This window comes from Lepidochelys olivacea (assembly GCF_965140295.1).
Source record: "Lepidochelys olivacea isolate rLepOli2 genome assembly, chromosome: 10".
Classification (NCBI taxonomy): Eukaryota; Metazoa; Chordata; order Testudines; family Cheloniidae; genus Lepidochelys; species Lepidochelys olivacea.
This window is the reverse complement of record NC_140420.1, coordinates 47,307,684-47,328,021: the sequence shown is the minus strand read 5'-3', so window position 1 is coordinate 47,328,021 and position 20,338 is coordinate 47,307,684. Positions and strand designations below refer to the sequence as shown.

The following is a 20,338-nucleotide window of genomic DNA, read 5'->3' as shown; positions in this document are numbered from 1 at the left end:
ATGGATCCAAGGGCCGCATTCAGACCTGTGCGAAGTGGGCACAAGTCCATGGAAGTCAGAGCTGTTGCATCCACTTGTACCTGTGGTGAATACGGCCCACACGGCTTTTTTTAAAGGATGTGCTGGGAGGGGTGCCTCTCTGGCCACGCCCATTGGGGAGGGGCATGCAGGGGGCAGGACCTTCTCCCCAGAGGTCCTCCTTCTCTTGGCTAATCTGCATACCCTTTGCAGCAGGTTCCCATTCCCTCTAAACCCGCTAGGCGTAGGCCATGGAGCCAGGGGGACCACCCAGGCCATGACCCGACCACTATTTGGCTGGACCAGACCTGAGCAGCTCTGTGACCCCGTGTGCCAGGTTGCAGTGCCGCTCACGCAGATTTGGAAGGGGTGGGTCTAGGTGCTCATGGGCCAGAGGTCAGGCTGCTGGGGAGGCTGCGAGAGGAAGAGGAGGGTCAGGTGTGTGGGGGGGAACGAATCTAGGCCCCCGCCCCACTTTCAATGATGCTCTCCAGCCCCTGCCACTGGGAATCACTCTGTTGACACTCTGTCCCTGGGGCATGAGACTGCAGAAATTGCGTGACCTTCCCTCCTTACAGGACTTGTCTGCACTTCTTTTCCTTCCCCTCCCCAGCTGCTGCTTCCCGTCTTGGATAACAAGAGTAGGAAGTCCTGGATGAGGATTAACCGCAAACCAGCAGACTCCTCACACCATCCTCCTGCCCTAGGGCCCCCAGGCCCCCCGGGGCCTCCAGGTACATCTTGGGATGCTGGAGATTGCTGGGGTGGGAGGCCCTGGATGCCTGTGAGGATCTGACCCAGCACTGCTTTTCATTAGACCAAGCAAGAATCCTGTTTGTCAGAGGGAAGCGAGAGGGCTGGGTTGGTGCAATCAGCCCACTAGTGCAGGAGTAACACCTACAGTGGGCAAGCAATGGACACTCTACGTCCCATGGCACCTTTGCCAAGAGCTAGGCTGGGGTTACCCTCTTGGCCGGGCTAATTTCTCAAGCCTGGATCCCCACTACCCTGGAAATACCAGGCTGCATTAGCTCTCTGGGCTTGGCATGGGATGATATACATCTCCTGTGGCTAAAGCCACGGCTCGCCCCTTTCCTGGGGAGACTAGCAGGGCCTCGGGCAGTGTAGATGGTGCAGTGGAAGACACTGACCTTAATGCTCCAAGGATGACGGCGGAGGCCCATGCAGAGCTAATCCTAGGGGGATAATGCTGCCCCCCATCAGAGTGTTACATCCTGCTCCCCTAAATTCGCCCTGTGCGTGGCGATGTTCTTTATCCTCTCCCTAAAAACGGCAGCATCACTTGGGCAGGAGGATTGCTTCATTCCACCCCAGAGGTGGCTGCATTTCAGCAGTAAATTATCGCCTCCCAATACTTCGGCACATTTCAGGATGGAAGGTGGCTTAGGCTGTGTCTACACCACAGGGGCTGCAGCTGTGCTGTTGCACTGTAGATGCTTCCTACAGTGACAGGAGGAGTTTTCCCATTGGTGTAGGTCAGTGGATCTCAAGGTCTCAGTGGACCTTGGGGGTGCGCAGAGGTCTTCCAGGGGGTCCATCAACTCACCCAGAGATTTGCCTAGTTTTATGGCAGGCTACATAACAAGCACTAGCGAAGTCAGTACAAACTAAAATTTCGTACAGACAATGGATTGTTTACACTGCTCTAAATAGAATACACTGAAAAGTAAGGACAATATTTATAGTCCAATGGATTTAGTTTAGAATTATATGGTAAAAATGAGAAAGGAAGCAATTTGTCAGTGATAGTGTGGCTGTGACGCTTTTGCATTTTTAGGTCTGATTTTGTAAGTAAGTTGGTTTTAAGTGAGGTGAAACTTGGGGGTACGCAAGACAAATCAGACTCCTGAAAGGAGTACGGACAGTAGTCTGGAAAGGTTGAGAGCCACTGGTGTAGGTGATCCACCTCTCTGAGAGGTGATAACTAGCTGCATCTGCACTAGGGGTTAGGTCAGCTTAATTACGTTGGTCCGGGGGTGTGGATTTTTCACACCCCAAGTGACATAGCTGGCTTGATCTACATTTTAAGTGTACACCAGGCCTTAGCTGCCACCTATCATGGGGCAGCCTTTTTAGGTGGCCTCTCTAGCCAGCAGGAGCACTTCCCTGAGGCAGGTGTCAAGATTCCTTCCCCACTCTGAACGCTAGGGTACAGATGTGGGGACCTGCATGAAAAACCTCCTAAGCTTATCTTTACCAGCTTAGGTCAAAACTTCCCCAAGGTACAAAATATTCCACCCTTCGTCCTTGGATTGGCCGCTACCACCACCAAACTAATACTGGTTACTGGGGAAGAGCTGTTTGGACGCGTCCTTCCCCCCAAAATACTTCCCAAAACCTTGCACCCCACTTCCTGGACAAGGTTTGGTAAAAAGCCTCACCAATTTGCCTAGGTGACTACAGACCCAGACCCTTGGATCTTAAGAACAATGAACAATCCTCCCAACACTTGCACCCCCCCTTTCCTGGGGAATGTTGGATAAAAAGCCTCACCAATTTGCATAGGTGACCACAGACCCAAACCCTTGGATCTGAGAACAATGAAAAAGCATTCAGTTTTCTTACAAGAAGACTTTTAATAGAGATAGAAGTAAATAGAAGTAAAGAAATCCCCCCTGTAACATCAGGATGGTAGATACCTTACAGGGTAATTAGATTCAAAACATAGAGAACCCCTCTAGGCAAAACCTTAAGTTATAAAAAGATACACAGACAGAAATAGTTATTCTATTCAGCACAATTCTTTTCTCAGCCATTTAAAGAAATCATAATCTAACGCATACCCAGCTAGATTACTTACTAAAAGTTTTAAGACTCCATTCCTGGCCTATCCCCGGCAAAGCGGCAAATAGACAGACAGACCAGACCCTTTGTTTTTCTCCCTCCTCCCAGCTTTTGAAAGTATCTTGTCTCCTCATTGGTCATTTTGGTCAGGTGCCAGTGAGGTTACCTTTAGCTTCTTAACCCTTTACAGGTGAGAGGATTTTTTTCTCTGGCCAGGAGGGATTTTAAAGGGGGTTACCCTTCCCTTTATATTTATGACAGCAGGTAACCTAGTGGTGGTTGGGGACAGTGGGGGTTAGACACACCTCTCTTAACAAGAAATGGGCAAACCAGCCCAGACTGCCTCAAACCTGCAGCCTTCAGTTACCAGCCTTCTTGTCCTGGCTCCCCGCACATGGGGAGGGCAGCAGGCCTGGCACTCTCTGTGGTGGGCACACAGCTCTAGGGCTTCCCAGGGAAGAGGCGGGTGGGGGTGCTGGGCTGACATCCAAGTTGGATACGAAGCGGAGATGGATCCAAGCAGAGATTTCCGCTCAGGCTCTAGATTAGAAATGCTCCCTGATCTGGGAGCAGTGGGCTCTGGGGTTTGGGCTAGGCCCTCTGTAAAGATTGGATCCAAACCCTCTGGCCGGGGGTCCTGGGCCAGGGCCTTCTCTGGTATTAATGCTGTCAGTTGCTCTGCTTCTTTAAGACCCAGTTCAGAAATCAAACATCCTTTTCTATGTTAAGGTGACCCGGGAGCAACAGGTGAGAAAGGGAGTCCAGGGGCAGTTGGACCTCCAGGGCCTCCAGGAACCCCAGGGCCCCGTGGGGACATGGGACCAATGGGACCGTATCCTGACTTTGCGCATATCAAAATCGGACAAAGGGGACCAGTGGTGAGTAGCAAAAGCCCCATTCGCTGGGTCATGCATCCTGGCCCCACCCCCAGAGCGCTGGAGTCCAGCCCACCATCCCCATCGGCCAATGGCTTCTTCCCCTGCCCACACCTGGCAAATGGGCCAGTCCCACACACACAAGCCAACCCTGCCCAGTCAGGTTCAGTGCCTTCCCCCTCTCCTGCAGAGACCCACTGCCCCCAGCGCTTCCTGCCCCGCCCCTTCTCTCCAAGAGACCCACAGCCAGCAGCATTTCCCCGTCACCAGATCCACTTGCTGGACCTCCAACCACCAGCATCCTTCCCCTGTCCACGCCACCAGAGCTGGCTCCCCGCCCCACCGCTGGCAGGCACTCAGCCCCACCCAGTACCACACATGCTCTCCACCCTCCGAATGCACTTGCTGTAGACCCAGAGTCGCAATGATCTTGTTTACTCCTGCACTAAGCTCTGTGTTTGTGCTTCTCCTAGGGCGCTCCTGGGGCACCGGGAAGGAATGGCCAGAAGGTACCACGGCTTCCATTATTATCTGTATTGCCTTCGAGGCCCCCAGTGGGGCTCCACGGTGCTAGGCGCTGTACACATACACACAGTGGTTCCTACTGCAAAGAGGCTCTCCCGCAGTTCTGATTCCTAGTCTCGTGTCTCAGTTCCCAGTGAAAGTAACGTAATTCCTTTAGTGGCCCACAGCCAGGAGAAAATGAGTCTGATTCTCCAGTGCCTTGTCTCTCTGGCCATTATCTACACTAGGGCAAATCAATCCTGATCCATCTACACTAGGAAAATTAGGACCCAGGGTTCTCTGCTGGGGTCACACACCCCCGTGGTAGCAAACATGCACTTTTCTGACTGGTCCATTCTAGTCTCAAAACCAACTGCAGGGGGCATGACGCATGGGGGGCAAGTACACGCCCCCATTCTAGCTACAGCAAAACTTTCCGCACGAGCGGTGTTGTGGCCCCATTGCAACCTGAGTGGTTACATCTTGTCAACCTGCTGTTGCTTGTGCAGAACAGGTGAGGTGCTCCGTCCCAGAAGTGGCTGCATTTCAGTGGTAGGTGAGCGATCCCTGTGTCTGTACAGTTTGTTAAAACCCTTTGGGAGTCTGCAGCATGCAAGGCGCTATAGGAATAGGTGTTGAGTTTGATTCACCTTTGCTCAGATGGCTTTATGTGTTTGAGGAGTGACGGGGGCCAACCTCTGTGCTTCCCCCTTGTGGCCCAGTCGGACATTCCTCACCCTGTCAGAGTGTCTCTGACAGTCAGTCACTGCCTCTTGCAGGGTCCAGTGCAATGGGCGTCAGCCCTCCAGCTCAGCCATGTCCGAATCCCAGCCCTTCTGGGTATCGAAGTCCCCAAATACAAGCGAGCTATGAGCTCGCAACAGGGTCATCTGAGGAGTCTTCATCAGGAACCCAGGCTTCTGCTCTGGGGCTGTCTTCAAACAGCCTTTGGTCAACCCCCGGATCAGCCATCCCATCCACTGGGAGACTCAGCCAGGCTGCCAGCTGTCCCCGACTCCTGGCTGTAACCAGGCTTCTCATCCCAAGAGAGCAGAACTCTGATCTTCTGCATGCTCAGCCCCACGCTAAGCTGGGCCTTCTCCTTTGAACTCCCCGCTCCACACCTGACATTGGCTGCAGGTGTAGCAGGGTGGGGCTCATTGGAGCCACAGAACCTCATGAAACTCCTCCCAGCCAGAATGGGGCCTGTGTGCCCCAGCATGGAGGTCATTTTATTCTCAATGAGTATGAAAATATCTTTGGTGCAAGTTGGTTTTGGGGGTGAACTCTAGCCAGCAACACAGCTTGTTCTGAGGACAAACAAGAGACCAGACTCTCAGCAGGTGGCAATCAGCCTGGCACAGGTCAGTGCGCAGATGCTAGGCACCCTGACAACAGTTACATACAAAAGCACAGAATATCCCCTGGCAGCAGAATCCAGGAAAACATTAACTTCCCAGCCTGTCGCTGAGAAATCCCACAGCAGCTTTATCCCCACCTGAAAGACCCTGCCTTCAGTGCCCTTGTCAAATAGATGGGTTTTGACAGTGATTTAAATCCCATCCCCCTGCTCTGCCACAGAAATCATTTTGCTGCTAGTCCCCGCTCTGACCTTTGCTTTCTGTTTTAGGGCAAACGAGGATACCCCGGTCCCCGAGGGCCACCGGTAAGAATGGAAAAACAATTAGCAGCACAGAGCATCAGGCAAAGCCAGGGTCAGAAACCTCAGCTTGGGCCCCAAGTCCCCACTGCCTTGCTCCTTGGGCAAGTGAGTGTGAAATTCAACGAGTCTGATTTGTTAGTACTTGGTCCCCACTGTGTTTGGGTGTAAATGGCCGCACAAGGTTCAAGGCAGTGGAGCATCAGGCCCCAGGGGTCTGAGAAAGTATCTAAGGTTAGCCTGATTCTGGGTGTGTCTCACAAGTGTGTGCTCCCCTCCACACACACACACCCTCCCCACAATTCATCTATCTTATTTTAGTAGGCATCAAGCCCAGACAACATGCTCTGCCCTGGACACGACACAAAATAAAGACATTCCCTGCCCCAGTGGCTTACAATCCAATAGACACAATGGGAGAAGATGGGAAGCCTAGAGGAAGGAGTAATTTGTACACATATGGTCAGATCCCACTCTGGTGTAAACTGATGCAGCACCATGGACATCAATGGGCCCTCCCCTGCTAGTATAAATCAGCGTAGCTCCATTGACTTTAATGGCTAACAAAGACCCCTCTGACAGGGAACTTTCTGTTCACGAGCAAGGCCGGGCCCACAGAATCCAACCAACTTGAGCCCACCCTTGTGCACTGTAGCGATGGTGCAATGCTACCTCACAAGAGCCTGTTCTCAGCAAATCCATCCCTGAGGTGAGGAGGTACCTAGCAGCACTCAGCCTTGCATTCCTGGCTCTGCTCCCTGGGAGCATGGAGAACGCCAGCCTCTCCTACATGCAACCAGCCCTTTCCTGCCATTCTCCTGCCTTCCCAAACACAACCTCCGTCAGGCTGGCATTGATCAGCTGGGACATGGTGTCATTGTATCATCGTGAGTCAGGGTCTGGGGTATGCTGAAACGAAACCCTGGACATCTTTATGTTTGGCCAGCATGGGAGCCTGGCCAGTCCAGTCTGAGCCACTGGGCCAGAGCTCTGCGCTCAGAGCGAGCCTCTCTATTCTCTCCCCACAGGGCCCTCCGGGCTCCTTTGACTTCCTGCTCCTGATGATGGCCGACATCAGGAATGACATCCGTGAACTACAGGAGAAAGTGTTTGGCCATCACCGGAGGATGGAGTTTGAGACGCCGTCTGCCGACAGCAGGGACTCTGAGGTGCACGAATGGGGATCCGGCCAGGAGGAGCTGCTGCGGGGGCCTAGACCCGCGCGCTCAGCCACATGACCAGGTGGCAGACACCTGCTCCCCTGCAGCTGGACGCAGGAATCGCCCACACTCCAGAGATGTTGCTTGGACACAAGATGCTCCAGAGATGTTCCGTGGTTGCTGGACACTGCAGCTGATTCGTTCCCTCGGGCCAATTTGAGCCGGCCATCACAGTCGCTGTCCAGAGCAGGGAGTCTATTTATTATGAGTGTTAAATGTTATATTTTTACACTAGAAAGAATGGAAAAGGGGTATTTTTAAAAAGGTACTTTTCTGTCTCTTTGAAGAAGATGGGACATTCTCTAGATGCAGGGAGGAAGCCCTGGATTTGCTTCTCCACAGCAGCTCAGCCTCTGCCAGCAGTTTATATCCAGGGGAAATGTAGGGCAAATGAGCTGGAAGGAAGAAGTAAAACATCGAGGGCCTGATTCTCTTCTCACTCCAGTTTTACACCAGGGTCACTGTGTTGATTTCCCTGAGGTTGCTCCCGGTTTACGCTAGTGTGAGTGGAAAATCAGGTGTGGATAATCTCAGATCCCTGCTGATGTGTCCAAGGAAGAATTCTTTACTGGCTTCAGATCTGATCCTCTGTGTAACCTTGCTCCAGAAAGCTCAGTGTAACACCTACTCTGTATGATGCTCTGGCCCTTGCTCGTGATGGCAGATTGATGAGGCTGCTACGGCTGGGTCTTGTAGCTCAGACAACAGAAGCTTACGGTTTCAGATCCCCACTGCCAATAACCCGCATGGTAGAAAGAGAGAGACAGAACACTAAAGGCCATTAATAAAAGCTCACTGTGCATGCAGGGCCCTCCTCGCCTGGGGAGATGGTGTCACTCTTAGCCCTGGGCTTTCATCCTAAGGAACTGTGAACCCAGGTTACGTCCAGAAATACTAAGGGCCAAATGCAGCTGTGAATCTAAGCTGCTATCATTTTTGCACGTCTCCTCTTGTAAATGACACGAATCTGGTCTGGCATGCCTTTACCCTCACTTCTGACTTTGGTCTCTGTAACAGGAGAGACGGCAATGCAAATAACTGCAAACAGAGGAAAGTGAACAGGTTCCTTCTCCAGTCTCTGGACCTGGGGAGAATGTCATCGGAACATGAGCAAGGGAATGAGCCCCCCATACTCTCTAATAAAGGCCCGCTAATGGGTTGCAGTCTAAGCGAATTCAGGGGTTCCAGAGAACTCCATAGACAAAACTCTCCAGTAGGTGGCAGCTGGTGTTTTGAAATCCACCCTCAATTTTAGCACAGAGGCACTGGAGTCATGAACGCCTGTAATTTCTGCATAAGCAAAACTCTTGTCAGGCTGCACTGGCTCCTACAGAGCAAAGGCATGTGAAGGAAACCGTAGTGCACTCATTATGTGCAAACAGGAGTCTAGGCTCCTACACAAACACACTGCTGCTCTAAGAGGGACGGAGGCTGCCTTAAGATGTGTTCTGCTAAGGATCTGTTATGCCTCTAACAGAGGAGTAGAGAAGCCAGTGGTGAGCTTGGCAGGCGAGTGAGGAGTGCGGTGGAGTAAGTGGCAAAAGCCCAACTCTCACACTACGTCTACACTGTTATTCTCAATAGCACCAAAAGGGGCCAAATGAGATCCGGGCTTCTTCATGCTAAGTGCTGCATAATCACAGAGATACAGCCTGTACCTTGAGAGCTTCCCAGCTGCAGAGAAATGCAACTGCGAGGGGAACCAAGGGGAGGGCGTGACTGTCCAACCATCACACAGCAGAGCTGGGACTGCAACCCACTTCTACCGATGCCTAACGTGGTCTCCTATCCACTGGACTGTGCTGCCTCCCAGTGGGATTTCATCCACTAGTGCACTGTAGCTGCAAAACCCTACCATAGACACTGTTTATACCAGTGCAGTGTGGCTGCAGGAGGGGATTGCACTGAGCCAGCTACGTTGGTGTAATTAAACAGGGGGCTAAAAATCCTACTGTAGGCCTGGTTTAGGGTACAGATGGAATTTCCTGGAAAGTTGAAAATAAATGCATTTAATAGGTTAGGCGTTTAAAATTGTGGGTCAGAGCCTCAGATGGTGTGAACAGAAGACAATGGAGCTCTGCTGAGTCCTATGGCTCTGTCTATCCAAGGCTTAAATGGTCCTTATCCATCTTAATTTCTTTCCCTGGTTTTATCTCTCCTCGATACTATTACGGCCCCCGTTACTTGGGCACTTCACAGTCTGTAATGTATTCATCCTAACACCACCCCATGAGGCTGGGCAGTGCTGTCATCCCTTTTGTACAGCTGGGGAAACTGAAGCAGACAGGCTAAGGACGTGTCGTCACTGGAGCGTTAACTCAGGCTCTGACTCTGGCACTTAGGACGGAAGAATCCCATGCACCGCTACAGGCTGGGGACCGACTGGCAAAGCAGCAGTTCTGCAGAAAAGGACCTGGGGATTACAGTGGACGAGAAGCTGGATATGAGTCAGCAGTGTGCCCTTGTTGCCAAGAAGGCCAATGGCATTTTGGGCTGTATTAGTAGGAGCGTTGCCAGCAGATCGAGGGAAGTGATTATTCCCCTCTATTTGGCACTGGTGAGGCCACACCTGGAGTATTGTGTCCAGTTTTGGTTCCCCCACTACAGAAGGGATGTGGACAAATTGGAGAGAGTCCAGCGGAGGGCAATGAAAATGATTAGGGGGCTGGGTCACATGACTTATGAGGCGAGGCTGAGGGAACTGGGCTTATTTAGTCTGCAGAAGAGGAGGGTGGGGGGGAATTTGATAGCAGCCTTCTACTACCTGAAGGGGGGTTCCAAAGAGGATGGAGCTCAGCTGTTGTCAGTGGTGGCAGATGATAGTACAAGGAGCAACGGTCTCAAGTTGCAGCGAGGGAGGTCTAGATTGGATATTAGGAAACACTATTTCACTGGGAGGGTGGTGAAGCACTGGAATGGGTTACCTAGGGAGGTGATGGAATCTCCATCCTTCGCGGTTTTTAAGGCCCAGCCTGACAAAGCCCTGGCTGGGATGATTTAGTTGGGGTTGGTCCTGCTTTGGGCAGGGGATTGGACTAGATGACCTTCTGAGGTCTCTTCCAACCCTAATATTTTATGATTCCCCCACCCCTCCTCGTGTTCACACACAAAACCCTCTCAGATGCATATGGTGGTGCTTTCAAGCCAGGCAAGCTGGCCCTGCTGTGAGTGTAGTCTGATGCCCTGGAGGGGGTGGGGGTGGGAGGCTGCTTTCACTGGGTTTGGCAACCCATGCACTTTGCAGCAAGGATGCAGGCTAACTCACCTGGAAACAGACAGTCCTCCAGTGCCTTCCCACAATCCCCCCCCCACATGCCTAGAAGGACCAGCAAGTTCTCCCATAATTCACTGGGAAAGAATCATAGAGCCAATCAGTTCACTGCAGTGCTAAGAACCATGGGATGTGCCCCTAGCAGGTTAGCAGTGTGGACACAATAATGCAGGCAGGCTAGGATAACCCAGGTGGTCAGACCTGGGTGTCAGTCACCTGGACTTAATCTGCAATGAATACCCTAAGTGACTTGCCCAAAGTCACAGAGGAAGCCTGTGGCGGGGCAGGGCATCGGAGCTAGGTCTTATCACTGGGCCATCTTCCTACCCCTAAGCCTAGTAGGGGGAGGAAGATGGTAGTGTTAGAATAGGTGGGTTGGCCCTCTTTACAAATGGCTTGTCAAACCAGGAACTCAATGCTGATGTGAGTGAATGCTCATGTTTAGGCCAAACATTATAAAGCACAAAGTTATGCATCATGGCTGTCTCCACTAGCACCATGGCAGCGAGTGAATTAAAATGTGTTTGTCAGGTTCCAACATCTAGAACTGGATCGTTGAAGACTATTAGACTTGGGTCATTGATGTGAATGGGAGCAGGACTGGGCCCAAGGTGCCTGGCCAGGGGTGCATGCTGAAGAGCCCACAAAAGAGGAGGTCCCATACAGTGCATCCCTTAAAGTGTGCAGGTGCCTTTCATCTGAGGCCAATCGAAGCACTGTCCAGTCATTCTCTGAGCCAAACAACACCTTGGGAATTACGAGAGCGCTAGTTCCCCCATGTTACAGATGGGGAAATCAAGGCACAGACTGGCTAAGGGACTTGCCCAAGGTCACCCAGCAAGTCAGAAGCAGAGCAGAGAGAGTTCTTGCTTCCCGAGCCTCTGTTCGGTCCACTAGACCCTACCAGTTCTGCAAGGAGCTGGTGGAGACCTCTCAATGTGTGTCTTGTGAGCAGAGGGAGATGGGAATCCAAAGACAGAAGTCTAGCGCCCAACACCACTTCCTGTCCCTAGATCACTGGGCCCTAATGTGCCGTCTGCAAGAAATGGCAAGGGGACGTGTTATTGGCAGCTGGGCTCCAGAACCCTCCAGCTAGCTCCAGTCCACGAGCTAGGCCAGCTGCAAACACCTGTGTTGCCAGCAATCCGAGCCAGCCCTTCATTCGCACCAGGAGCAGTTGGTGCAGGTGGATTATGGCCCGTGCCCGGTATTTCTGGGTTCCTCCTCCCCAGCTGCTGGACCCTGGGTGGGGTGCATCACCTGTGAAGGGTGTGCAGTGGTGCCTCCTGGGAGACAAGAGGATTGTGGGCTGCAGCAGGGGCTGAAGCAGCTTTTGGGACCCGTTGGAGGAGTCTTGGGGGCCACCATGGAGGGGCCACAATCACCCCCTTGGCCTTTCTCCCCTCTCTCTCACCCCCACACCCTCCCACTTTCCCCAAGGCTGTCTCCTGTGACCTGAATGTCCTGCCATTGTCCCCCTCCCCTCTTGGGTGCACTCCCTCCCAGAGGAATCCACCCAGCCCTGGGGCAAGGGGATCCTGCCATCAACTCCTCCAATGTAATTTACACCAGTATAGGGGGGTCATGAAGGGACAGCTGTGCTGAGAGACTGAGAGGAAAGACAGGTTTGAGGCAGCTCCACCGAGCCTGCAGCTCTCCTCAGGCAGGCCTTTGCGTGCAGGAAGCTCTTATCTTTCTATCTGCCTTTCTTTCCTTCTTAACCTCAGGACAAACTCCATCCTCACGCTCTCTCTGATTAACATGGCACTTCATTGTAATTCCAATTACTTGGTGCATCCAATCAAACCACCGCCTCCTCTCCAGAGAGCAAGGGATGATAACACGGAATGGGGTGTTGGCTTTGGACCATGAAGAAATGTTAATTATTGCTAAGCACACAACAAATAACCCAGTGACCAGATGCATGAGAGGAGCTCAGTGGAACAATGGAGCTGAAATTAATGAATGGCACCTTTCATGCCATCTACTATATCCCACCTACATGCCTCAGCAGCAGCTAAACTCAACGAGAAACATGTCTCAATGCAAGAAACTAGAGTCACAAAATTTGGATCTTCATCCAGATTTCAAACGTTTCAAAGCTCAGGGACACTTACTTGGATGTGGAGTTTTGGTCTGTCACAAATACAAATATGAGCCAATCATAACATTTGAATCTGGATTCGGGTTTCGATTCTAGTTCCCCTCTATTCCCCCTCCTCCTCCACCACACAGTCACAATGAACCAGATCCTTGGGCGGTATAAACTGATGTAGCTCCATTGACTTCAGCCCTGATTGACACTAGCTGAAGATCTGGCCCAATACTGGAGTGTTGAGAACCAGGTCTCTGATTCAATCCCATCTCACTCCAAGCAGTTAGAGAAAGATAGATATATACAGCACTCTGGAAACACCAGACCACCTCTGTCTTAGAAAACGTAGATGGATGAGTATCACATGGAAACATATTGGGGAATCTTCCTCCAAAAGGAAGACAATGAGATACATGGGGATATTCTCCATTGTCAGCCACTCACATGGCTGCAGTAGCCAGGGATGCTCTTTCTGTGGATGTATCATCAGTGACTAAAACCCTGTGAGATCGGGTTCTCTGCACCCAGGAGAGATCCAATGTCATGGCCTCAGACTGGAAATATCATGAGCGCAGACTCCCTCATACTAGGTCAGCGTTTGCTGGTCCATTCCCAGCTGAAACCCAAAAGTCAAGAGGCATGGAGGAAAAACATGAAAAGAGTTTACCAAACTTTTTACAGTCCTCAGGGTTGGGTCAAACATAGGGAGCGAAAGCTGGGGCTAGTTCTTTTCTGATCTGACCAGCTCAGCCCGAGTTGTGCGTGGCCGAAGGGCATGAAACCACTAAATAGCTGTTATGTGTAATATGCTCAGAGGCAGCGTTCTCAGCTCATTCAACGCCAGCTAGAGAGATTTCTCCCCTCAGCACACTGACAGCATTCATGGGGCAGCCTGCTACTCCCAGAGGATACCCCAGTTCTTTCCAGGTGGAATCTTTATTAATATTAGGATAGCTATAAAGATAGCGGAAGGCAAAAGTCAGGCCTGGTGAGTGCAGAGAAATTGCACAGATCGGCCTCAATACAGTCAGGGGTTCCCCATCTTTGGGCACGTTGCCAGTCCTGATGACGGATGCTCTATTTGTCACATGAGGATCCCGCCAGTCTAATCAACTTCGAAATGGTGTCAGGCTATACAACTCAGACCCACAGTTCAAACACCCCTGAGCTGAGGGGTATTCAACCCATTGCAAGCAGTTGAATCTGGTTTCAGATCTCAAACAGGCCCAAGGTTTGGTTTGGGCTTGGGCTCATCTCAAACTGGAATGAAAAGGTACTCCGGGAAAGAGAAATCTGTGTGTGTTATTACCAGGCGTTTTATATGCCGTGCATTATGTGCCTGGGTCTGCTCCGCTATTTTCTGTATCTCTGTTTTCTGTGTGCCTGAGGGAAGTGGCATTCTCTGAAGTTGATTAGTACCACAGTGATGGGCAGCCCCAGGGGATAGGCAAGCGGCTGAGAGGAAGGAGTTAGTCTGTCAGCACCTCATCACTTCTTGTTACACAGGGACGGAACTGTTAAGAGATCTGATCTTGTATTAACATGCACTCAGGGATGGGGAGGAGATTGGAAATACCACAACACAAGTCACCGAGGGCGCCCAGAGAAAGAGGAGCCAACAGGATTAGCTCACACCTGTCCAGGAGGATCAACTGTTTAGACAAGGTGTCCCTGGGTGATGGACAAACCTCAGAAGGGCTCGGAAGCTCACAAAGGTTTGGGCTGCACATCCAGGGCTATCCAGGAAACCGAGCCAGATTTTGGTTTATTTACTTAGCACTAACTTTCCTCTTCCATATGTTTTATAAACATTAGGGAGTTCATTTACACATGCCTACAGGAGGAAATGATACCTGACTATAGACATGTCCAGCAGAAAGAGACAGGACAAAAATCCAAGGGTTGGAAGCTGAAGCTAGACGCCACAGTCAGGGGTGCCCACTCTGTGTGAGGCAAGAGGTCAGACTGGAGGTTCTGAAAGGTCCATTCCAATCTTTAAAAAAAAGAAAATCTATGACTTAATTCCCATGACTGCCCTGAGCAGCAGCCAGTGTTACAGTCCCAAGGGACAGGAAAACAGATGAAGGGCCTGGTTTTTCATAAACGTTGAGCACCCAGAGTGATCACTGAATTCAGATGGAACTTTGGCTGTTCAATACCTGTGACGATCAGCCCGTAAGCGACTGAACCAAGATCAGAGCACAGCCCAGGGGAAGAGGCAAGATGAAGAGATTCTAAGGCCAGAAGGGACAGTTGTGATCACCTAGTCCCAGGGCTATTAAATTTCATTGCACCGCAACCCCCTTTTGACAACAAAAATTACTATGCAGCCCCAGGAGGGGAGACTGAAGCCTGAGCCAAGGGGCTTTAGCCCTGGGCCCCAGAAAGTCTAAGCCAGCCCTGGCAACTCTATTAAAATGGGGTTGCAACCCACTTTGGGGTCCTGACCCACAGTTTGAGAATAGCACACCTAGTCTGACCTCCAGATGAGCACTTAGGAGGTTCCGAGTCCCAGACCCCTGCTCAGTCCAGCCTTTTCTCCCAGCTCTCTTGGCCTATTTCCACTTCCTGTCCAGCCAGTGGCTGAATGTGTAGAGGGAGCAGGAAATACACACATGGGATCAGGGTGGGTGACTGTGATGAAGTGGGACTGTTCTTAATGCTTCCTCTGAATATTGTAGGGGTACCTCAGTTTCCCCTATGCAGTTCTTAAGTATCTAGGTGGTGGGATAAGGGTGTATGATCGTTGCAGAGCCCTAGGGCAGGTGTGTGCAGGGGTCTAGACACAGAATGGCCAACACCCTGTTTCCTGGCAACTGATGGCCTGGCCCTTCCCCCCTGCAAGGTGAGAGCTAAAGGGTTGGAGAACAAAGGAATCAGGTGACCTCCTGGCCTGGGAAAGGGGCAAAACCCAGAGGAGGAGGGGCTGGAGGGAGATTCAGTTTGGGGCTGGCTGGGACATGGAGTGAAGTGCAGACATTGTTGTCTGGCTCACTGCCCCCCAAAATGGACCCAGCTGAGGGGTCCTGTTCTCTGCACCTGCAAGCTCTGTTTTAGATCATGTTCCTGTCGTCTAATAAACCTTGGTTTTACTGGCTGGCTGAGAGTCAAGTCTGACTGCGAAGTTTGGGGGCAGGACCCTCTGGCTTCCCCAGGAGCCCCGCCTGAGCAGACTCGCTGTGGGAAGCGCGCGGAGGGGCAGAGGACGCTGAATGCTCTGAGGTCAGATCCAGGAAAGTGGAAGCTGTGTGAACTGTGTGTCCTGAAGACAGGCTGCTCACAGAAAGGAGACTTCCCCAGAGTCCTGCCTGGCTTCATGGGGAGCAGTTCCAGAGCATTGCCCAGGGACTCCGTGACAACTGTTCTCTCTGTCCCAGGATCTTGCCACCCCAGGAATGTCTCCCATTGACCATCACCTTCTGCTCCCACTGGAGGTCCGAGGGGCCTGGCCCCAGGAAACTCCACACAGACATATAGGTTGGGGTCAGGAGTGGGAGCCTGTCCACCTCCCCACCCATCTGACTGATGGAGTCTATGGCCTTGGGACCCAGCAAGGGAGCTACACCCTGGGGCTTTTCTGCAGGGTCCCCCTGGTTCAAATCTCCAGCCTGCTCAAAGGCAGTGAGGTGGGCATCCACATCCCCCGCTCCTTAACCAGGGGCAGCAATTTAGTCTCGAGGTTCCCTGCGGAACTGGCCCCCCAGGGTCTATCCCCACTCACCCCTGGGAGGTCCCCTATGCCTCTCCGCTCCACCACCGCCAATTCATGCTGCTGCTGCTTCTGCAGCTCTTTCTCGGGCATTCGCTGTCTCACGGTCCTCTTGCTCTCTCGGACTCAGCTCCAATCCCATCCGTCTCCGTTCTCCTGATGGGGAACCCGATCGTGAAGACCCCCATCTGGTCAGGGACAGGAGCCTTGGGGATGTCTGGCTCCCACTCCAGCTGCTCCCAGATCCTACTATAGCCCCATTTGGGGTCAGGAATCTGTTCCTTAGAGCAGTCATCCTCCTCCAGCTGCACAATTAACTCTGCTTTGGTGAACTTTCCAATGCTCAACCCTCTCTTTCTGCACAGGGTTACAATGTCCTTCTTAAGGAGATGGTGACAGGCCATCGCTCTGCTCTTCCCAAGTTGTTGTGGACTCTCAGGCCTGTGTGCTCTCAGCTCCCCACGGTTTCCAGGGAGAACCTCTAGTGTGCCAGCCCTTCTCGAGGTCACCACCTCTTTGCCAGGGTCGAGCTGCAGACTCCTCTGCCCCTTGGATGGCTCGCTGCAATCCCCTGGGGAACCCTGTCACTGCAAAAGTCCTTCTTTCTCCAAGGAGTAAGCCGCAGGCTCCTCCGCCCCTGAGACTGTTCACCGCAGTCCCCAGGGGGACCCCATTACTGCATAGTCCTCCTCGCTGGTCACACACTCCCAGGGGTTAATCACCCCCCGAAAGCACTCCTCGCTGAGCACACCTGGTCCTCGTCAATCCCCCTTCATTTTACTGCTCCCCAGTCACTTACTGCAGGAAGCGCCATCCACGGGGTACAGTACATCCCACCACTGCCACAGAGTCCCTGGGCGATGCTCTAGAACTGCTCCCCATGAAGCCGGGCAGGACTCTGGGGAAGTCTCCTTTCTGTGAGCAGCCTGTCTTCAGGACACAAAGCTCACACTGCTTCCACCTTCCTGGGTCTGACCTCGGAGCATTCAGCATCCTCTGCCCCTCCGCGCGCTTCCCACAGCGAGTCCGCTCAGGCAGGGCCCCTGGGGAAGCCAGAGGGTCCTGCCCCCCAACTTCACAGTCAGACGTGACTCTCAGCCAGCCAGTAAAACCGAGGTTTATTAGACGACAGGAACATGGTCTAAAACAGAGCTTGCAGGTGCAGGACAGGACCCCTCAGCTGGGTCCATTTTGGGGGGCAGTGAGCCAGACAACCACATCTGCACTTCACTCCATGTCCCAGCCAGCCCCAAACTGAATCTCCCTCCAGCCCCTCCTCCTCTGGGTTTTGCCCCTTTCCCAGGCCAGGAGGTCACCTGATTCCTTTGTTCTCCAACCCTTTAGCTCTCACCTTGCAGGGGGGAAGGGCCAGGCCATCAGTTGCCAGGAAACAGGGTGTTGGCAATTCTGTGTCCAGACCCCTGCACACACCTGCCCTAGGGCTCTGCAACGATCATACACCCTTATCCCACCACCTAGATACTTAAGAACTGCCTAGGGGAAACTGAGGCACCCCTACAATCTTCAGAGGAAACATTAAGAACAGTCCCACTTCGTCACAGTGACGTTGCGGCAAACACTGGGGCTGGTTGTTATTCAGATTGGCCATCCCTCACTCCTCTCAGCAGGCACCGCAGAGCCAGGGTTATTCAGAGGTCTCACTGCCCTCTGAACTTCGTACACTTCTGAACTCCAGCTCTACGCTCCTTAATGGGGCAGGGCCTGAAGCTGCTCTTGGGTATTCCAACCTGTGCCGATAAAATCTCCGACATGCTGGAAGTGTGTATCCTTTCTGCTAGGGCACCCCCTCCTGCCCATGTGCAGCATTGCAGGGGACTTTGCCTCTCTCACTCCCTCTGGTGGCCACTTTGGAAACAGCGCTCACTCTTAGTAGGTGAATTCCCTGATTCCTTCTCTGGGTCTTCTGTGGCTTGTACCTCCCGCCAAGCCAGCCATCAGTTCAGTCCCGTTCCAGAGGTCAGCTCTTAACAGATCCTTCGCCCCTCCTGGGCTTGACTTCAGTTCTCTTACCTTTGTAGGCCCCTAGTTCAGGGCTTTTCTCCGTCAGCGAGACCTGTCTCCTCCACAATCGCCCCCTTCCCAACTGAATTCCCTCAGTCTGCTTATATGGCTTAGCTCTGCCTCTTCTATCCAGGAGGCAACTAGTTACCCCCCACCCCTGCCCCCCAGGAGCATAGCATAATTAATTGGGTCCTTTTCCTTGCCTTGCAGGTGAAGGAGTTTAAGCCTCATCCCACATGCCCTTCCTCAGGGTAACTGCTATCTGAAGAATGTGATATTCAGTCTGGTAATGAGTTTTTAGCCAAGATTCAAAATCAACATGAGCCCAGCAGAGGAAGTGGAGCTCTTGGATAAACCTGTGGAACTCACTGCTACAAGATGTTTTCAAGGAAAATAGCTGACATTTAAAAGAACTAGACATTTTGTTGGATAAGAGTTATAGGATCTGCAGTTATAGGATCCAAGGTTTCATTTGCAAGGGCTCTCTCCACCTTCATAGAAATGTAGGACTAGAAGAGACTTCAAGATGTCATCTAGTCCATCCCAACATGCTGAAGCAGGACCAAATATACCTATACCAGCCCTGGCAGGTATTTGTCCGACCTGTTCTTAAAAACCTGCAGTGACAGGGATTCTGAAACCTCCCTTAGAAGTCTGTTCCAGAGCTTAACCATCCTTAAGGTAAGAAAGTTTTTCTTAACGTCTAACCTAACTCTCCCTTGCTGCAGATTAAGCAGATTACTTCCTGTCCTACCTTCAGTGGACATGGAGAACAATTGATCACTGTCCTCTTTATAACAGCCCTGAACATATTTGAAGACTATGAGCAGGTCTTCTCTCAGTCTTGTTTACTCAGAGTCTACACTACAAAGATAGGTCAGTAACTACACCACTCACCCCATCTGATATAGTTAAATCGACACCTTTTCTGTTGACTAGCTACCGCCTCTTGGAGGTGTGGATTTACCACAGTGACAGAAGAACCCCTTCCATCCCTGTAGCATCTCTAATATATCTATGCCTGTATCTGTATTTTCCACTCCATGTATCTGAAGAAGTGGGTTTTTTTTACCCACAAAAGCTTATGCTCAAATAAATCTGCTAGTCTTTAAGGGGCCACCAGACTCCTTGTTGTTTTTGTAGCATCTCTAGTGTAGACAAAGCCTAAATTTACCCTCTGTTTAAATCTTCCTCACAGGTCAGGTTTTCTAAACCATTCGTCCTTTTTGTTGCTTTTCTCTGGACTCTCTCCAATTTGTCCCCAACTGTCCTAAAACATGGCACCCAGAATTGGCCTTGTCACAGTACTCCAGCTGAGGGCTCCCCAGTGCTAAGCAGAGCAGGACAGTTACCTCCTGTGTCTGACATAGGACACTCCTGTTCCTCTGTGGTGGGGCACTCTACTCACCGCAGGTGCGGTGCCTCCTCCTGGCCATTCTGGGAAATAGCTCCCAGGTCAATGCCCCTTCCTGCAGTTGCATGCCATCACTCCATCTCTCTCTGGTCTGCAGGCTCTGTCTCACTCCAGGAGTTGCTACAGCCTCTTCATGACTTGGCCCTCCAGCCCCCTCCTTCAAAGTCTTTGTCACTCCACAGTGACCCAGTCAGTCTTCCCATTCACTGCCCCACCCGTGCCACTTCCCCAGTGGTAGATAGGGGAGCCTGGGCCTGCCTGCTACTCTGGGTTCCAGCCCAGGGACCCTACAACATGAAGCCAAGGTCAGGTCAGTCCTCAACCTTGCTGCTTCCTCCCTAGGCTATGTCCTACCCTGACACTCCCTGCACACTGCCCTTTCTGCTTCCTCTGGAGCAACCATGGGCTACTCTTCTCTCTAGCCCCCAAACCCACCTCCCTTCTCCCAGGGAGTGACTGCAGCCTAGCCCTGCTGCCTCACAGCTCCCTGGCTTTATAGAAGCCCCGCCCTGCCTGTTTCTGCACAGGTGAGCTTCCCCTAATGAGGGCTTTCCTCTCAGCCTTCAGCCGAAGAGGTGAATCGGCCCATCTGGCCTCCATTAATCCCTTCAGAGCAAGTGTTGGGCGGACACCCCATCACAACACCCAGTGATATTAACCTTTTCCACAACTGCGTCACATTGTTGGCTCATATTCAGTTTGTGACCCACTATAACCCCCAGATCCATTTCAAGTAGTACAGCCC

At 52.0% G+C, this 20,338-nt stretch overlaps 1 protein-coding gene across 2 annotated transcripts in view; it reads left to right on the top strand.

Moving 5' to 3' along the window:
- Window positions 1–9,100, top strand: part of LOC311527574 (collagen and calcium-binding EGF domain-containing protein 1-like) — a 33,256-nt gene extending 24,156 nt beyond the window's left edge. For both annotated transcript variants that reach the window (XM_084641709.1, XM_084641710.1), the window contains 5 exons: window positions 632–752; window positions 3,553–3,701; window positions 4,172–4,207; window positions 5,833–5,868; window positions 6,891–9,100. In XM_084641709.1, the coding sequence (XP_084497835.1) occupies window positions 632–752; window positions 3,553–3,701; window positions 4,172–4,207; window positions 5,833–5,868; window positions 6,891–7,100 (552 nt within the window). In that variant the 3' untranslated portion in view covers window positions 7,101–9,100. The remainder of the gene's footprint in view (window positions 1–631; window positions 753–3,552; window positions 3,702–4,171; window positions 4,208–5,832; window positions 5,869–6,890) is intronic.
- The last annotated feature ends 11,238 nt before the right edge of the window (window positions 9,101–20,338 follow it).